The sequence below is a fragment of the Hipposideros armiger genome, unplaced genomic scaffold, assembly GCF_001890085.2.
Source record: "Hipposideros armiger isolate ML-2016 unplaced genomic scaffold, ASM189008v1 scaffold_305, whole genome shotgun sequence".
NCBI lineage: Eukaryota > Metazoa > Chordata > Mammalia > Chiroptera > Hipposideridae > Hipposideros > Hipposideros armiger.
In genome coordinates, this window is record NW_017731655.1 from 857797 (window position 1) to 875389 (window position 17593).

General features: G+C 33.2%; 1 protein-coding gene across 1 annotated transcript in view; it reads left to right on the top strand.

Moving 5' to 3' along the window:
- Positions 1–16469, top strand: part of MEOX2 (mesenchyme homeobox 2) — a 69701-nt gene extending 53232 nt beyond the window's left edge. The window contains exon 3 of the mRNA XM_019659888.1: positions 15055–16469. Coding sequence (XP_019515433.1) covers positions 15055–15279 — 225 coding nt within the window. The 3' untranslated portion in view covers positions 15280–16469. The remainder of the gene's footprint in view (positions 1–15054) is intronic.
- The last annotated feature ends 1124 nt before the right edge of the window (positions 16470–17593 follow it).

Here is a 17593-nt window from a genome sequence, read left to right on the forward strand (position 1 = left end):
ATGTCACTTCCATTTACTCTCTAATGTCCGGAAATAGTCAATTGTGCCACTTAAGTTCAAGAGGGTTGGGAAATGATGGGAACAAGGGCACACAGATCATTAGTAAATGTTTCTACCCCATTACCCCAAGTATTTTTTAAATTGTGTTGGTCTCAGAAATTCAAAATTCTGATACCTACTTATTTAGGGAACACTTTGAAATTATTAACACTCTGTGGACCCAAGTTAATAAGACCTAAATAATATTTTTAAATTAATTACTTTTAAGTTCTTTCTTGAATTTTATTTGAACGGCAAGTGATTTGCTCCACTAGTCCTCCCAGTGCACTCTTATATGGATCCTGATTTGTCCTGGGAGAATCAAACGTACTGATGGTTAACAATTGCTAATCTTTAGAAAAACATTCCTGAAAGACAAATGTAAACATCTTTATGGACAGTGCAGTTATGATTGGAACTCTTAGGGCTAGAGTCTCGTTTCCTTTTTCACTGTATGCACCCTCGAGGGGTCCCATTGGAACCAAAGAAATATCAACAGGGTGTGTACAAATGAATACTATCTTAGGAGAGCAAGTAATTTTATCCAATTTCTTAAATCATCTGCTTCCTTCTGTTAATTTTTATGTTGCAGCTTTGGTAGGATATTTTGAGGTAGTGGAAATATATGGAAGAAGACTTTTATGTGGTTTTCTTTATTGACAGTTTATTTATTTTTTTAATATTATGGCTAGTACCTAAATTATGGAGCACAACATTTTCCTTCCCTTGAACTTCACATACAAAATGCAGTCCATAAATGTACATTTGGCATACTGGAAAACAGGATCCAAAATCTACATCATCAGGCATATGTTTTATTTTCATTTTTTCAATGGAAGCAGGGAAAAAGAGAAGGGAGAGGAGAATTGCACATTAATGTTCTTATATAGAGACAGTGAATTCTAGGAAATGCGACCATGTTTTGTGTGATACATAAAAGAAATAAGAAACTAGGGTTTGTTTTCAATCTACAAAAATGATGACATGCAGTATTGTGCTCTTACTCAGTTCAAATTCTGTGCTTCTTCTTCCGGGGATGGCCTGTGGTTACTTGTCGTTATCTGATCATAGAGCAGAGGTTTCACTTTGGGTTAAGAATAATTTCTTTTTACAATGGAATACTATTCTGCCATAAGAAAAGATGAAATCGTGCCATTTGAGACAACATAGATGGATCTTGAGATTATTATTTTAAGCGAAATAAGTCAGACCAAAAAAGTCAAGAACCATATGATTTCACTCATATGTGGGATATAAAACTGAAAATAACAAAGGAACAAGACAAACAAATGAAGAAACAAAAACTCATAGACACAGACAATAGCTTTGTGATTACCAGAGGGTTAGGGGGAGGGAGGTTATAGATGAGGGTAAAAGGGATCAAATATATGGTGATGGAAGGAAAACTGACTCTGGGTGGTGAACACACAATGTGATATATAGATGATGTGTTACAGAATTGTACACCTGAAACCTGTGTAACTTTACTAATTGTCACCCCAATAAACTTTAATTAATAAAAAATAAAATAAAATAATTTTAAAAATAATAATTTCTTTTTAGAAACAATTTTGTAAATTTGGTTTGGGAATGTTGAAGTTATTTTTGGATATTTCTTTTTAACTAATTTGCCATTCTTGGGAAAGAATTAATATGCAAAAATGTATATATATATATATATATATATATACACACACACACAAATATATATACACAATATTAATATTTGTTTCTTTAAAAGGTCTCTCTTCAATTTTGTACCAGTTTTAACTTTACTATGCAAAAACACACTTAACAATCTTAGTGAATTCAAACAATAACCAACATTTAATTTGCTCATAATTTTGGGGGTCAGAGATTTGGGCTTTTTTGGACAGCTCTACTTCTTTTCTTACCTAGATCCCTCATGGAACCATAGTCACCTGGTGGATGACCAAGCTGGTTGGCCTAGGCAGCCTCAGCTGGGACAGCCTGTTCTTGTTGCATGTGGCTTCATCTTCTATTAGGCTTCCCAGAATTCTTCAAATGGTGGTAGAAGTTTCCCAGGAGTCTTTAGAGAAAAAACGACAATGTACAAGGGTTTTCAAAGCCTCTGCTTGCATCATATTTATTAATGTCCTTGGTCTAAAACAAGTCTTTTTACCAAGCTCAGTGTCAATGTAAGAGGGGACCACCTAAGAGAGTAGAAGAAAGGCACATTTTGTTAGAGGCCATAAGTAAAACAATCTAACTATGGCCTCAAAAGTGGGGGAAAAACTTGAGAGATGAGGTTTTCAAATAATTGAACATTTCTATTTGGAGTTTTGCAAATGGGTATAAAAAGGAGATGCATGAATATGGAATCTAAATACCCAAAGTTAAGTCTTTAGAGCAGCGGTTCTCAACCTGTGGGTCGCGACCCTTTGGGGATCGAATGATCGAATGACCCTTTCACAGGGGTTGCCGTGTACTCGTATGTGGGCGTATCTGCATGTGGGCCTGGAGACGGATAGAGGAGCTGTGTTTCGGTTCCTAAGACCATCAAAAATATGTGTTTTCCAATGGTCTTAGGCTACCCCTGTGAAAGGTTGAGAACCGCTTCTTTAGAGGGCCACTATTTGTTAAGTAGAAAATTGAATTGTTATGAGGAAGATCTGAACAAAAATCCTAGATTTGCCAGTTAGAGTTGTGTATTCTTAGGCAAGTAACAATCTCTCCAAAGCACAAAATGTAAATTAAAACTCCCTTCTCTTTCTCCTACTCAGGTTCATATGTCATAATGGATGTGAAAGAATTTTTAACATAAACTGTAAAGCACAACTATCATCAGAGGGGAAAAAAACATGTGCTATGCCAAGCAGAGAGAATTAATTCTTGTGTAACACAAACATTTGTTGAGCTAGATTCTAGATATAAAATTTTGTTAAAATAAGCTAGACAAGTCTATGCTAGAACTCATGGGAGAGGCAAAAATTGAACAAGTATTAATAACTGTGATCAGTGTTGAATGTCACAAGAGAGAAATGACAGGCCTGTATGGGAGTGTTCCCGGTTATACCCAGTGTTCATTTTTGTTTCTACACTTCTCTGTGTACATGCAGTATCTTAAAGTAAGACTGTAAAGGCTTTATTTGTGTTTTATGGACTGAATTTTACTATGCTGAATTTATCAGAAAAGTATTGCATGCTGTCAATTATAAATTTTGCTAAATTTTAGACCCTTTGAAGTTCTGGAGGCATATTCCCCCAAGATACCAGGGCTCTCACCCCTTGAGATATTTCTAGTTTACTTTCTTGAGGTTGGGCTTTTAAAGTTATAAACGTAGGATTATAAACTGAACTGCTTCATTCACCTTCTTTTAATTGTGATACAGCTATTCCAGTGCCTTGATTTTGCAAGAATGCCATACATACTTAATCTATATCTTGACCCTATAAATTCTTAAATAACACCCTTTTTTATAGGATTCTCAATTGTGAAATATTCTAATTATAGACATGCAGTTTTTCATTTCCATTCTCCAAGCCTTATCTTTTCTGCACATTAAAATAATGTGAGATTTAGTAAAGTAACTTAAATATATATTAAAAACAATATTATATCTAATTACATATTGTGCAATATTTTTCTTAACTTTAATAGAGTTTCAGTTTCCTAAAATATTTGTTCTTGATTTCTAAAAAAGCCTTTCAAGATTCAAATACAGATAAAATTCATACATATATAATATAAAGGCAGGAAATAACAAGTATTAAATAATTTCAATCTATAGCAGATTTTTTATAGAAATAACTTTCTCCTAAATGAAGACTTAATTTATAATCAGAAGTAGTCTTTACACATCTTTTTTCTAGGAAATTTACCTAATTGCCTATAAAATATGCATATGTAGAACTGAAATGTTATTTGTAAATACCTTTACCTTGCATATACCAGTCAATATGTGTACCTTACATTTTATGATGGGCCATATACATGTGATTATCAAGATTCACAATAATAATTAGATTTCTTTGCAATAAAAAAGTGAGATATGTCAAATTGTTAAATATCACTCAGGACTCAAATTTTGAAATCCCTAACTAAAGAATAGTTCTTCAATCTCACGAAGGAATCAGGTTTTTCTGTTTGTGTCTTCCATAATGTCATGCTTTTACAGGTCAGGGAAATCTATATTCCCCTTCAAACTCCATCTGGCCAAAGAAGAAGAAAAAAAAGAAGAGGAAAAAGAGGCTCATTCTGCAAAGTAATTCCATGTTACCACATAGCTATCAAAGAAAATTATTTTATTTTATGTTAAATAAAAATGGAGACACTGAAACAAAGTTGAGCTTTAAATACTTTTAATTATATAATACTGTTTTGCAGAACAATTACCACTCCAATAATCTTCCAGCTTCTAATTTACAGCTTCCAGATTACCACATATTCTTATATATATACCCTTTTCAATCAACAGCTAATAATCTTCAGTTGGCAGAGCCACTTGAAATATTTTGAAGAGCCAGTCAGTCTAAAGACCTCTGGTCCCAAGGTATTTTTAAATTTGACAAGCTTATTCTGGCTTATTTGTCTATCCAGATACACTTGGATAAAGCTCCTGCCAAATTTTTAATATCTCACAGTGGGAAGACGAGAGAAGGCAGCTGCATGAAACTATAAAAAGAGTGACAAAATTGACATTTTTATAGAGTTAAGTCTGCCAAATATAGGGCCCTTCCATTTCACAAAATAATTTCACTGAGCTAATCAAAGGTGCAATGTTGCAGATTTGTAAACTGAGATTACCAGAAGAGAGAATGGACTCATGATACCTCTGCCAAGATAAATGGAAAATCCTACCTAGTTGGATCATATTCCGTTAGTGGAAATGACAGGGATTATGTTTTGTTTGTTACTCATAAATCATTAAATGGCTCAATGCCAAGTGTTTTCAAAATAGGCATCCATTTTTTGGATGGTTATAAAGGAGACTTTTCGTGTGCCAAATAAGCAGGGGTTTTGTTTTTTGCTCAGCTTTTTACACAATTCCTTTCCTTTGCAGGTTTATTTCTACAAGTTTATATGCATACTTTTAGTTATTTAGCTAATCAATTATGTCTGCATGACCAGACATATTGTCTATCCAAGGTAATCTGAGACTACCTGTGTAGTCAGTGATTTTAGAATATTTTCTCATTTCTTTAGAGTAATATCTAACAGTCACCTAAAGTAACATATTTATTTTGCTTAAGTCCTGGTGTGCTTGCTATTTTGAAAGATTAAACATGATTTGACTCCAAGTGGAATATGGGAGTAGCACAGTGTGGAATATGGAAGAGAATCTTAGTTTGAAATGAACAGAGATATTTCCTGAGTAAAGCTGTTTTTTTTTAAAAAAGAAATACATATTGACAATGTGTGCTGAGCTCTAAAAGTCAGATTTAACCCTGCCTTAGGCTCCACAAAGCAAAAGCTATGTTGTAGGAAGACTAATTTAAGATCTTTAATAAAGCAAGATCTATAAAGAACAGATCAATGAAACAATCCTCTCCTAAATTAATTTTCAGAAATATTAGCTGAGTAAGGTAAAAGACTGAGAAATAAGCAATTCATCTCTAACCATTTGCAAATATACATAGCCAAGTTTGAAAATAATATAGAAAAAAAAACCCTCAGGAAAATAAGGCACTACCCTTATTAAACCACACTTGACAATGTATAAAGAATCTATTTTTTTAATGTTGTTAGATGAATAGAGCTATAGATACACGTATATATCTCTACATGTCTATACACGTATACATATACATGTATATTTGTGTTTATGTATGTATATATACACAGACATATAAAATAATCCTTATTTTAGAAACAGTTGAAATTTGCTTTAAAGATTCTTGCTGTAAAGATTCAAACTGATATAATGAAAGAAGGATACTTCTTCCCATCAATTTCAGATTTTGCCACATTTTATTTCCCTATTTCCTCAAAAGGAAACAAATATATTCATTTATATTTAATCAACAATAACTTTATTTATTTATTTATTTATTTATTTTATTGGGGTGACATTGGTTAGTAAAATTATATAGGTTGCAAGTGTCCAATTCTACAATACATCATCTATATATCACATTGTGTGCTCACCACCCAGAGTCAGTCCTCCTTCCATCACCATATATTTGACCCCTTTTCCCTCTTCTATTTCCCTCCCACCCTCCTTATTCTCTGGTAACCACTAAACTATTGTCTGTGTCTATGAGTTTTTGTTTGTTTGTTTGTCTTGTTTGTTTGTTGCTTTCAGTTTTTAATCCCACATGAGTGAAGTCATATGGTCCTCAACTTTTTCTGTCTGACTTATTTTGCTTAGCATGATAACCTCAAGATCCATCTTTGTTGTTGCAAATGGCTGTATTTCTTCTTTTCTTATGGTGGAGTAATATTCCATTGTATATGTACCATATCTTCTTTATCCTCATGTATTGAAGGACACCTTGGTTGTTTTCATGTCTTGGCCACCGTGAATAATGCGGCAATGAACATAAAGGTACAAAAGTAACAACAGTTTGAAACACATCATGCATTGCAACACAAGATCATCGTTTAATATTTTAAAACATCTGCTATAAAAGATCACTTCTCTTCTACACTATTCTTATATATTTATTTTTTTATTTCTGTCACTAAAAAAATTCTAAAACTAAGACACTTCTGGAAGTTTTGTGGAGCTGGTGCAAGGTTTGTATTGGCATTTTCAAATTTAAAGAGATGTTCTGTTACCTAAATATGTATATAGAGTAGTATATGCATGTGTTCTAAAAAAGAAAAAAGACAATTTATTGAGAAGTTGACTATAAAAGACTTTCTACCAATTTGTTTCACTATTCCCATGACTCCTCATGAAAACCTCAGAGATGTATTCAATTTAGGAAAGATGTTTAACTTGAAACCTCTTTATCACTTCTAATATTTTATGCTGAATAGTTTTTTTTTAAATTTTTTAACTTTTCCCAGTTATTAAAATTATTGCCTATTTTTTGTGGTCAGTGTATATTCATATGATAATAATAATTATCATTATAAGTTGTTATATTAGTCTTGGATCTAAGGAGATGGTCCTTACATTTAATCAATTTGTATTGAAGATTCACATATATTCTGATATTGAACTTAAAGTTGCATAGAAATAATCAGAATATTAATTAGATTGAACCATAAGAGTTGCCAGTATTCTGTTCTTATAAAAATGGTGAGTTCCTAATGTTTCAACCAGATATATATTTGATAGCTTCCCTTTATTTAGTCACTGGCTAGATTAGAGGCCATTAATCAAAATAGTATATATTGATCATATGTTACTAACTATTGTTAAACATTATACCAGAGATTAGTGAAGATGATGAGAACAAAGATTCTCATTATAATTGATTTCAGGAGTTTGAATAACTACAAATAGTGGCTCAGAATACACAAATTTGATGTATTCAAGAATTATTATTCAGAATTTTTTTAAAACACGAGGGAGAAAAGTGCTTAATTTAGTTTTAATATTTCCACTCCAATTTGCTGAAGTCATTTATTCATGTAATATGTAGATAAATAATATTTCATTTAGAACAACTAAAATGTATATTTTTTATCTTGTGTAAAAAAATAGGATTAGAAGTGAATTTTCATGCAAATTAATATTAATAAAATAGGCCATTTCAGTTGAATTTCACCAGATATGACAGAAAGAGGTATAACTGTGGATATTTACTACTACTGCAACATTTCTAAAGGTCAAATTAAAAGGAATCAATCAATCCTCTAAGAACTTTGCTCTTCATGCGAATGATTAGTTTGAGTGCATTATTGGAAAGAAGAATGTGATACACACAATTAACTTGTAATAGTACCCATAACATTACAATTTATTATGGAGAATATAATTTGCTCCCTCAGAAATAACTTATTTCTTGTTCAGGATGTTAATTTTCCATGGCTGCCAATAGCTAATGTGTATTCAGTTTTTTAAAAACATGTAAAATAGTGAATGTCTTATGACTACAATAGTGAACTTTTCAAACAGGAAAAAAATAAAAGCTCCAAAACTGAAAATTAGAGAGGTAGGGAAATGATTCTCTAGTCATAAACATTGTGTTAAATAGAGGATAAAAGTGAGAGGCAGCTTTCCAAACAGAAATTCAATCTTCGTCATGAAATATGTCCTAATGTTGTGCATCATCCAAAACGCGCGCGCGCACACACACACACACACACACACGCACACACACACACACACACACATGCCACCTTCCAATCTCACATTGCATGGCTGTAGAAACAACAGAGCCCAGTGGTAGCTTCCTCCCATGGGCTTCTTGGAAATAGCTGAGGATTCCTTCTCTTAAACCAATACAAACATATCTATGGAGGGAGGAAGAGTAAAGAAGCTTTCTTTTCCCCATTTCTTATCACTACCCTAAAGAGCATTCTTGGTTCTAATTTCTCAGTTCAACTACGGATTTCACCACAGTATTACTAGGGTTTATTTGCATTGGGTTTACCAGATGAGCTGCCATGACCAAATTTAATCACAGAGGATGTGATTAAATCTGAAAGTGGTATTTATACAATCACTCTTTCTATGTTTTCACATACTAAAGATGTGAATAAATATGTTAGACAATGTCTACAGTATTTCAAGTACCCAGATACAAATGGAAACAGTTGAAATATCAAATCTACACATTCCAGATGTTTACAGACATCTAGATATGTTACTGAAACATTCAGTTTTCATCCAGATGTTGGTGTTATGGTTATTTCTTCAAAAAGCAGGCATTTGTGATATTACATAAATGTGGGTTATGTAATTATATAGACTCAGCTTTAGCTTTCTATCAACCAATTTGCCTCTGGCCACCTTAGGAAATAGTGTGACAACAAAGATATGCATTACATTTGTGTTCTCCTGTGATATATACTGTGAGCCCTAAAAGGACAGGTATTATGAACCTACACATAGAAGGTTGTGATGTGAATGACTAAATAAATTAAATATAAAGACAGAATAAATGTTTAGCAAATGGCAACAATGAATCTCATTTACAGTATTTTTATTAAAGGCAAAAATATGCTTTCTGCATTCTAAAATGTATCATTCAAACAAATTAATCACAGCAAAATTCTCTTGGCTGCTTTCTTCAGTAAATAAAGTCAAGATGTGAATAAATTTTTTTTCTATTTATTTAAAGAGTAGTTTGATCAACCAGGCAATGTAAATACTGAACACTTTGTCAATGAAGGGATAAAAAGTGAGACTTCTTTATAATAAGCAGATGTTATGAAAAGTAAGGTCTGTAACTGAATGCTTTAAATATTCACTACTAATACAGAGGCTGTTACATAGTTTTGTTAATTTTTAATAAGAAGATTTTGTTGAAAATATTATCTGCATGTAGAGCTATTAAGAACCTATACGGTTGGTTCAGATTGCTTTAATTTCATAAATAATGGTATTCTTTCATTGCTCAGATTCTTGGAATATGAGATTTATTTTTATCTGAGTTGTTAATCATGCTATGTAACAAAACACACTTTATATGGACTCTTGCCTGAAATGCAAACTTGAATTAAAGAAATGTTAAACAAACAAACAAACAAAAAACCCCTCATTTATCTAGCACTTTCCAGAGAAATTGCAAGCTAGAAGATAAAATTGGCTTTAAGCCCTAATAAAATAATAAAAGTTCACCAAATTTATATATCATGCTCCAAGCAGGACAGATTCATTTTAATTGTATGCAAAATATTTGATGATCGAATTTCTTAGGACATGGGATATTACCTTAGGTTACTAGGAGAAAAAATTCAGAAGGCACGCAGGATGACAGTAACAAGAACATGAGATTCCCAGAGGAAAGAAATCATTTGCTATAATAATGGCATGGCAGCATAGCAGTGTGGGACATTGAGTAGAGGGGTAGAGTTTTATACCACCTCATGGACCATTGGAGGTATCTCTCAATAGAGGATTAGCAAGGACACCAACTGGAATAACATTTTAAGGATATTCTGTAAAATATGGTGCTAATCCTTATGTTAAAAGTTTCATATTCAGCCAGTAAACTGTTATTTACATATCTCTCTTTCCTTGACTGTTAATGCCTTGAGGACGGGGACTTTGTCTTATTTATAAGTACATTCCTTACTTCAACTCTTCCCATCTTTGATCTAACACAGTACCTATTACTAGACATTCAGTAATATTAAGTGTATGAATGTATAAATACATAGAGATCCCAAGTCACCAAGGACATGTGAAATTAGTTTTACTCTACTTAGTTTCTAAATGCAGATTATTATACGAAACATGCTTATATATTTTAATCAAAATAAATAACATATTTATTTTTAAAAAATGGTGTGTCAAGCATTTGAATGACTATGCGTTAGCTACCTTAAAAACAAAACAAAAACTATTTTTTCAATCCAACCAATCAAGCTGGATTATAAAGTGATGCTAAATTAAACATAAAGTTTCTTTATTTATAAAATTGTTATTATTATTGTTATAGCAATATTGACTTATAATCTGATTGCTTTTGTAGATTTATTTTTAATACTGTGATAGTAGTAGATAAACATACAAGTATATTTTTCTCAAAAATCTTTCTCTCCTTATTTCAATCCACCCCAATATTTTATAATATATGTAAAAATAAGTTTGGATACATTGACTTTTGAAATTCTTCACTCTTCCTTCCTATTTTCATAAGATGTACCCATCATGTATTTGTTGCTTATTTTTTGTTCCATTGCTAATTTCATGGAGTTCCAGTGTAAAATGTGTAATCTAAACCCTAAAGAAAATAGTAAATATATAAAGGTGTTAGAATTACTATATAATTATAAAATGCTTTCACATATATATGTATACGTCTTTAATATGCATTTATCCGTGTGTGTGTGTGTGTGTGTGTGTGTGTATCTACTATTGAAAACTCTGAAGTCTTTTATCCGTCTGTTTTAAAAAATGGAAATAGCAAAATTTCACATGGTAACATAGAGAACAACGCAAAATAGCCTATACTATTCTAAAATCAATACCATATTCTCACAGTGTTTTTCATTTAGAATGGCACATAACAGGTTTTATACTGGTATTATAGAACTAGTGAACCTCTTCTCCCAGAAAAGGAAGTAAGTTTAGATTTTAAGAAATCTCTTCCTCCCATTTTCTTCCAAGATTATTTTGACTAGATATTTCAATTCTTGGTGACAATGATGATGTGTTTCTTCCATCTGGAATTATCCATGGAGAAAATGTCCCTATGGAGAGTCTTGAAAGACTCATTATTCCAATATTACAAATATGAAAATTGAGGCAGAGAGAAGTGTAATTTTCTTAAATTCACGCAGTAAGTCAGAAGTGAAGCCAGGAGTAGAACCCAATTCATGTGGAAAATATCTAATGCAACATGCAATGTCAAGCTTGCAAAGGTAATTAAATTGAGTAGTATAATTACCTAAATTATAGTACAGGAAAATAGTGTCATATTTACAAACCTAATTATATCGAGTGGGAGAATTACCTGAATGATAGTAATCATATGGACCAAGTTCACATACTTTGTATGCTTTACTTTTCTGTCCTGAATGCTTAAAAAGTAGGAGTTTGAAAAGTAACAGGAGCAAAAAATAAATAAATAAATAAAAATAATAAAAGCACCATCGGGAGCCAAACAAAGGTTTAAATTTTGGCACCACATTTTCCTATCTGTGTAATCATAGGCAAGTCACTTAACCTTTCAGTCTCAACTTCCTCACCTATAAAATAGCAATAATGTTTAAAATGTTTGGAAACATTGTGAGTATTAAAAATAATGCATGAAAAGCAACTATCTGTATGGTTGCTTAAGCCCTAAGTAGTTATGTTTGGTTATTAAGTAATAATAATAATACATGGACACCCATCAGCTAGTTTTTAATCACTCTTCTACTATATTTTATAAGTTATTAATCAGTCTTTTCCTATAATTTCTTATTCTTTTATTTCCTGTAATTTCTTATTCTTTTTTATTGTAATATATGTAGAATGTATGATACACGTTTTTGGGTTTCTTTTAAAGATTTTATTGGGGAATTGGGGGAGGGAACAGCATTGAGGAATCAAGGAAGGGGAACAGACAAGTTGATGTCCTTCTGTTCTTCAGTCTAGTTGTGGAGGACGTCGCTTCACTGGCCCATGTTGGTATCATCATTGTGCTCTTCCCGGGTGAGGCAGTCACTCGCTGGCCATTGGACGGCTGCTCATGGCGGTTCACGGCAGCTCACAAAAGCTCACGCCAGCTGCCCGTTGCCTGTTGCCTGTTGCCTGTTGCCTGTTGCCTGTTGCCCGTTGCTGTCGACTCACAGCAGCTCAGCTCCAGGTTGAGCTGTTGTTCACCATCTTAGCTGTAGAGGGCACAGCGTCACTGGCCCTCATGTGGGATCTGAACTGGGGCCCTGCTGCTCAGATCTGTGTCCCAAGCCAACTCCTAACCAATGTGCCACTCAGCCGGCCCAGATACAAGATTTTGTTTACGGTCTAAAAGACCACTGAAAATCTAGAGTTGAGAAATGTGTCAGTTTAAATATTTTTTGGTGCAAGCATCTGAGAAAATTGTACTAATTTTGTTGGAGTATTGTGACTTGAAGAACACTAAAATCTTTGAGAATTTATATTTCTTTTTATTTTCTCTTTAGCACTGTGCATTTACAGAAGTTTTGAGATTGCTTCTATGTGAAAATGGAGAATATTCAAAATATTTCTGGAGCAGAAAAAAACAGAACTATCTATACCAGTTATAAACACTTATTAGCAAATTAGAATAATTAAGACTGGTTTTGTCACAGGATAGGAAAATTGAGTGCATCAATAAAGCTGTGTATATATGGAAACTTGATTTATGACAGAATTGAAATAGTGATCACTGGAAAAAGGGTGGACTGCTTAATAAATGGTCTTGGAATAACTTGTTATCCATATGGAATAAAGTAAATTGAGATATTTTCTTTGCAATATATTCTAAAATCAATACTTCAATTTGAAATGCAAACATTAAAATTCTTAGAAGACATAGAACAATATCTTAATGGCCTCAGCAGAAAGAATGTTCTTCATTAAGACATAAAACTGATAGGCATAACAGAAACAAATGATACATTTGAATATATTAAATTCTAGAGTTTCTGATCATCAAAAGACTCTCTAAGGAAAGGAAAAAGACAATAAATTGAGAGACTATGGTAAAAGCCATGTAACCACCAAGCATTAAATTAGCATTTATATTATTAAAGTCTATAAAAATTAAATTAAACATAATTCAATGCAAATCAAATAGGTAGAGGCATTTGAGAAGAGAGGAAATTCCAATGAGCCATAAATATGTTAAAGATGCTTTGCTTCATTAGTAATGAGAAAATACAAAATAAGAACATGTGTAAATAACATTTATAGTCACTGTATTGGAAAAAAATTGATTGATAACTCCAGATGTTGGCAAAGATGTGGGTCAGTAAGAGCTCTTACACACAGGACTATGAGGGATTAAATTGATGCAACTTTGGAAAAAGAAATTTTTATATTGTCATGTTAAGTTGAACATTCATATACCCTGTAACCTGTTGATGCAACTCCTGAACGTATACTCAGAGAAGTTCTATCACATGTTTATCAGAACACAAATGCAAGAACATATAAGCTAAGTATTAGTATTTCAAAAATATTAGCGAAAAAATTTTATTTTGACCCTATTTTTAGGAAATTATTGGAATAACATATTTGCAAAATAAAATAAATGTATGAAAGGCAGAAAAAAGAAGTATTCAAAAGAAGATGGACTCACTCTGAGGTGGAATGCTCAAATAAAGCTTTGTGAATGCAGCCGGGGACTACAATGGCACAGAATGACCTTTCAGATATAGCTTCATGGGTAGCTCCCCGAGCATGTTTTGAATTGGTTCAGGAATTGACAGCTAGATGACAAGTCAAAGGACTTGGATGGGGCAAAGGGTGTTTGACCAAGACAATTATTAGAATGTTATAAACATGTATGGTGCCAGAGGGGTACTAGAATTATTATAGTGATCACTTTCTAAGGTATATAAATGTCTAATCACTATGTTGTACACCTGAAACGAATATGATACTGAAATATAACAAAAATACTAATATAAAAAATAAAAAGTACTAATAAAAAACTAATATAATTGAAAAATAAATTTTAAGGAATGTTACCTCAAATTTTTAGAAACTCTTTGAATTGGGGAATTGGGGGAGGGGAACAGCGCTGGGGCATTGGGGAAGGGGAACAGACAAGTTGTTGTCGTTTTGGTCTTCAGTCTAGTTGTGGAGGACGTTGCTTCACTGGCCCAAGTTGGCACCATCATTGCACTCTTCCCGGGCAAGGCAGATCAGTCGCCGGCTTCTGGACGACTGCTCACTGCAGCCGCTGGCTGCTCACGCTGGCTGCTGGCTACATACGGTAGCCCATGGCAACCCACTGCAGCAGGGGTTGCAGCCTACACGTAGCCACCGACTCACAGCAGCCCAGCTCCAGGTTGAGCTGTTGTTCAGCATCTTAGCTGTGGAGGGCAGTGTCACTGGCCCTCATATGTGGGATCCGAACCGGTGCCCTCTGGCATCCCAAGCCAGCTCTTAACCATCGCGCCACTCGGCCGGCCCTAGAAACTCTTTATAAAGCCAAATTAACTTTGAGCATCCTACAATGATAGCTTTTTCCCCCCTAAAATGATAGGGTTTTTTTTCTTATCTAATTTTTATATTGCATGTCATAAAATTGAAACAGTACTTTGTATGCACTTTCTGAAGTTTAAAAATTATTATCACAAACCTAGGACTTGATTAAATTCAATGTTGGATTATATTCATATGCACTCCTTCTCAGTGTCATTGTGTAAGCCTTTGAGGAGGTAATATTTTTCATTCACAACAACAGAGGAGGAAAAAAAATGTCCATTTAATTTTCTTTCTTTGGCTCGTTTGTTCCTTTTCTTTCTTAAAGGTGAAAGTCTGGTTCCAGAACAGGAGGATGAAGTGGAAAAGAGTAAAAGGAGGACAGCAAGGAGCTGCAGCTCGAGAAAAGGAGCTGGTGAATGTGAAAAAAGGAACACTTCTCCCTTCAGAGCTTTCGGGAATTGGTGCAGCCACCCTCCAGCAAACAGGGGACTCTCTAGCAAACGAAGACAGCCACGACAGTGACCACAGCTCAGAGCATGCGCACTTATGATACACACCGAGAGGATCAGCTCCATTCTCAGGAAAGGAATGTTGCGACGGCAAGCCTTACTCAAACAGCGTTTACACAGAGAGATGACTATGACAGTGCTTTCTAATATTATTAAATCCAGGCATCTCTAGTCTGTTTTTTCATCATTTGTAGAAGGTTTTACACTAAGTGCCCCTTATTAAAGATGCTTCCACAGGGAAGATGGAGAAGGTGAACTCGCTTTGAATATTCCAGATGTGTTGGTGGTGTGTATGACAGTGAACAGGTATGTGTTTGCTTTTGCTTGCACTGAAAATTAAATTGCTGTCAATGAGCAGACTATGAGATATTTTTAGTCAAGAGGCCGCCAGAATGAAGATGCAGAAGATGAACTTGCTTTGAACATTCCAGATGGATGAGGTGATGTGTATGACGGTGGGCAGGTATTTGCTTTAGCTTGCACTGACAATTAAATTGCTATCAAGAATAAACCATGAAACATTTTATCCTGAACAACCACAGTGCCTGAAATTACTTTTAAGTGGATAAAAAATGTATTTTAACTCTGTATATATTACCCTTAAGTCATTTTCCTGTCTTCACTAAGTTTAGCAAAGCATTCATATTAGCTGATGAAAAAAAGGAGCTCACGATGACAACCAGAACCAGCTTCTTGTCTTTTTATACATTTTGTCATCCCAGAAACAATCAGCACATGCTTACTTGTGTTCAAGTAGAGGAAAATACATTAGAGTCTGATAGGACATATTCTTGTACCACAGACAAAACAAATCTTATGTTGCATTTCCTATCAACTGCTGCTAATACATTATTATAAAAATTACCTAGCTCCTCAATTCTTCCTATCTTATAGCTTGAAAAAAATGTTTTAGGATCATAGGCAAATCAGTTACCTTGCAGAAAGAGCTTTTTATGACAGACATTCTCTGATTTTATTTCTATAAAATGTTAGCTATTATGAATATCATTTAATTAACAAGAAAACGGTTTCCCCTGATTGGTTGATGGTGTTAGACAAGTTGCAAAACAAAATTGGCTCCTCAAGTTGATAGACAATAAAATTCTGAATGTCTTCAAATAAAAATTCAGTAAAAACACATTATTTTTTCATATATGATGTATTCATGCAGAACAACAATCTTTGTATTTTGTAAAAAAAAATGTTTAATAAATGATCCTTTGTAAATAAATTTGGTCTCCCTACTGTGATTTCCTAAATTTTTATAGGTAATATCAATACTTAAGAAAGTCCCAAATTCACCTGTACTTGTGTAAATCCAGATGATTATAAAGTAATGAACCATCTACTTTTTTATTTGTGAATTGTTTTACTATGAAAAAGTCAATCCTTTGGTAATCAAGGGTCATATAAGAATAGGTATATATATTAAGCCATTTTCCTGATTTGAAGAATATGCCAAATGGATTTCTTTGTGTATTTTATGAAAGCAAAGATAAAAGTTGGAGAAAAAATAATATTATTTACCACAAAGAGATAGATAGAGTCATACATTTTTAAACTTATGTGTAAATAGATACGAATTAATTGAATAATTTTTAAGTCAAAATATCCACAGTTGTTGATGTGAAAATAAGCTGAATAAGCTAATCAAAATTGTCAGTCCTGATGGACATTACCAATAAAAGAGTCAAGGATTATATTAACATATTTTGCATCATGCATGATTGCACTCATGGGATAGCTAAGTCCTACTGTTAGAACTTTAAAACACCGTTTTCCATTTGTTCCATATTTTAACCAGAGATGTATGGAAACATACAGAAGCTTCCCCTCCCTCCTAATTAACTAGAAATAGGAATAGAGAAAATGAGTTGGTAAAAATTCCCAAAAACCTCATTATTTCATTGATTTCATTTCCTTTAGAATTGTGAGGTTGACAAAGAATAGATTCAGTTGATTTTAATTTACTGAGTCTACCATGATATATAGAGAGAATTCAAGAAATAAATAATTAGATTATATAACTATTCCCTTTGTGTAATAAATTGTATCACAGCAGTTAGCAATATTTCTAAATTAACTTTGGAGGGAAGACTATGCAGATTGACATCTTCCAGGCATAAAACAGATACCCCTCTATCAATCACTTGAGTGAACACAAAGTATATTTGTACTGATGACATCTACTTGGGTGGACTGACATTCTTATTGTAGGATTTAAATTCAAAACATCTTGACAAATTGGAGAAGTGAGAAGATATAAATTGAATTGATTTCAATAGGGACAAAGTAAAGGGTAATTCATTTTGGCAGGAAAATAATTTCCAGAAAATAAGAGGAAAGGACTTCTTA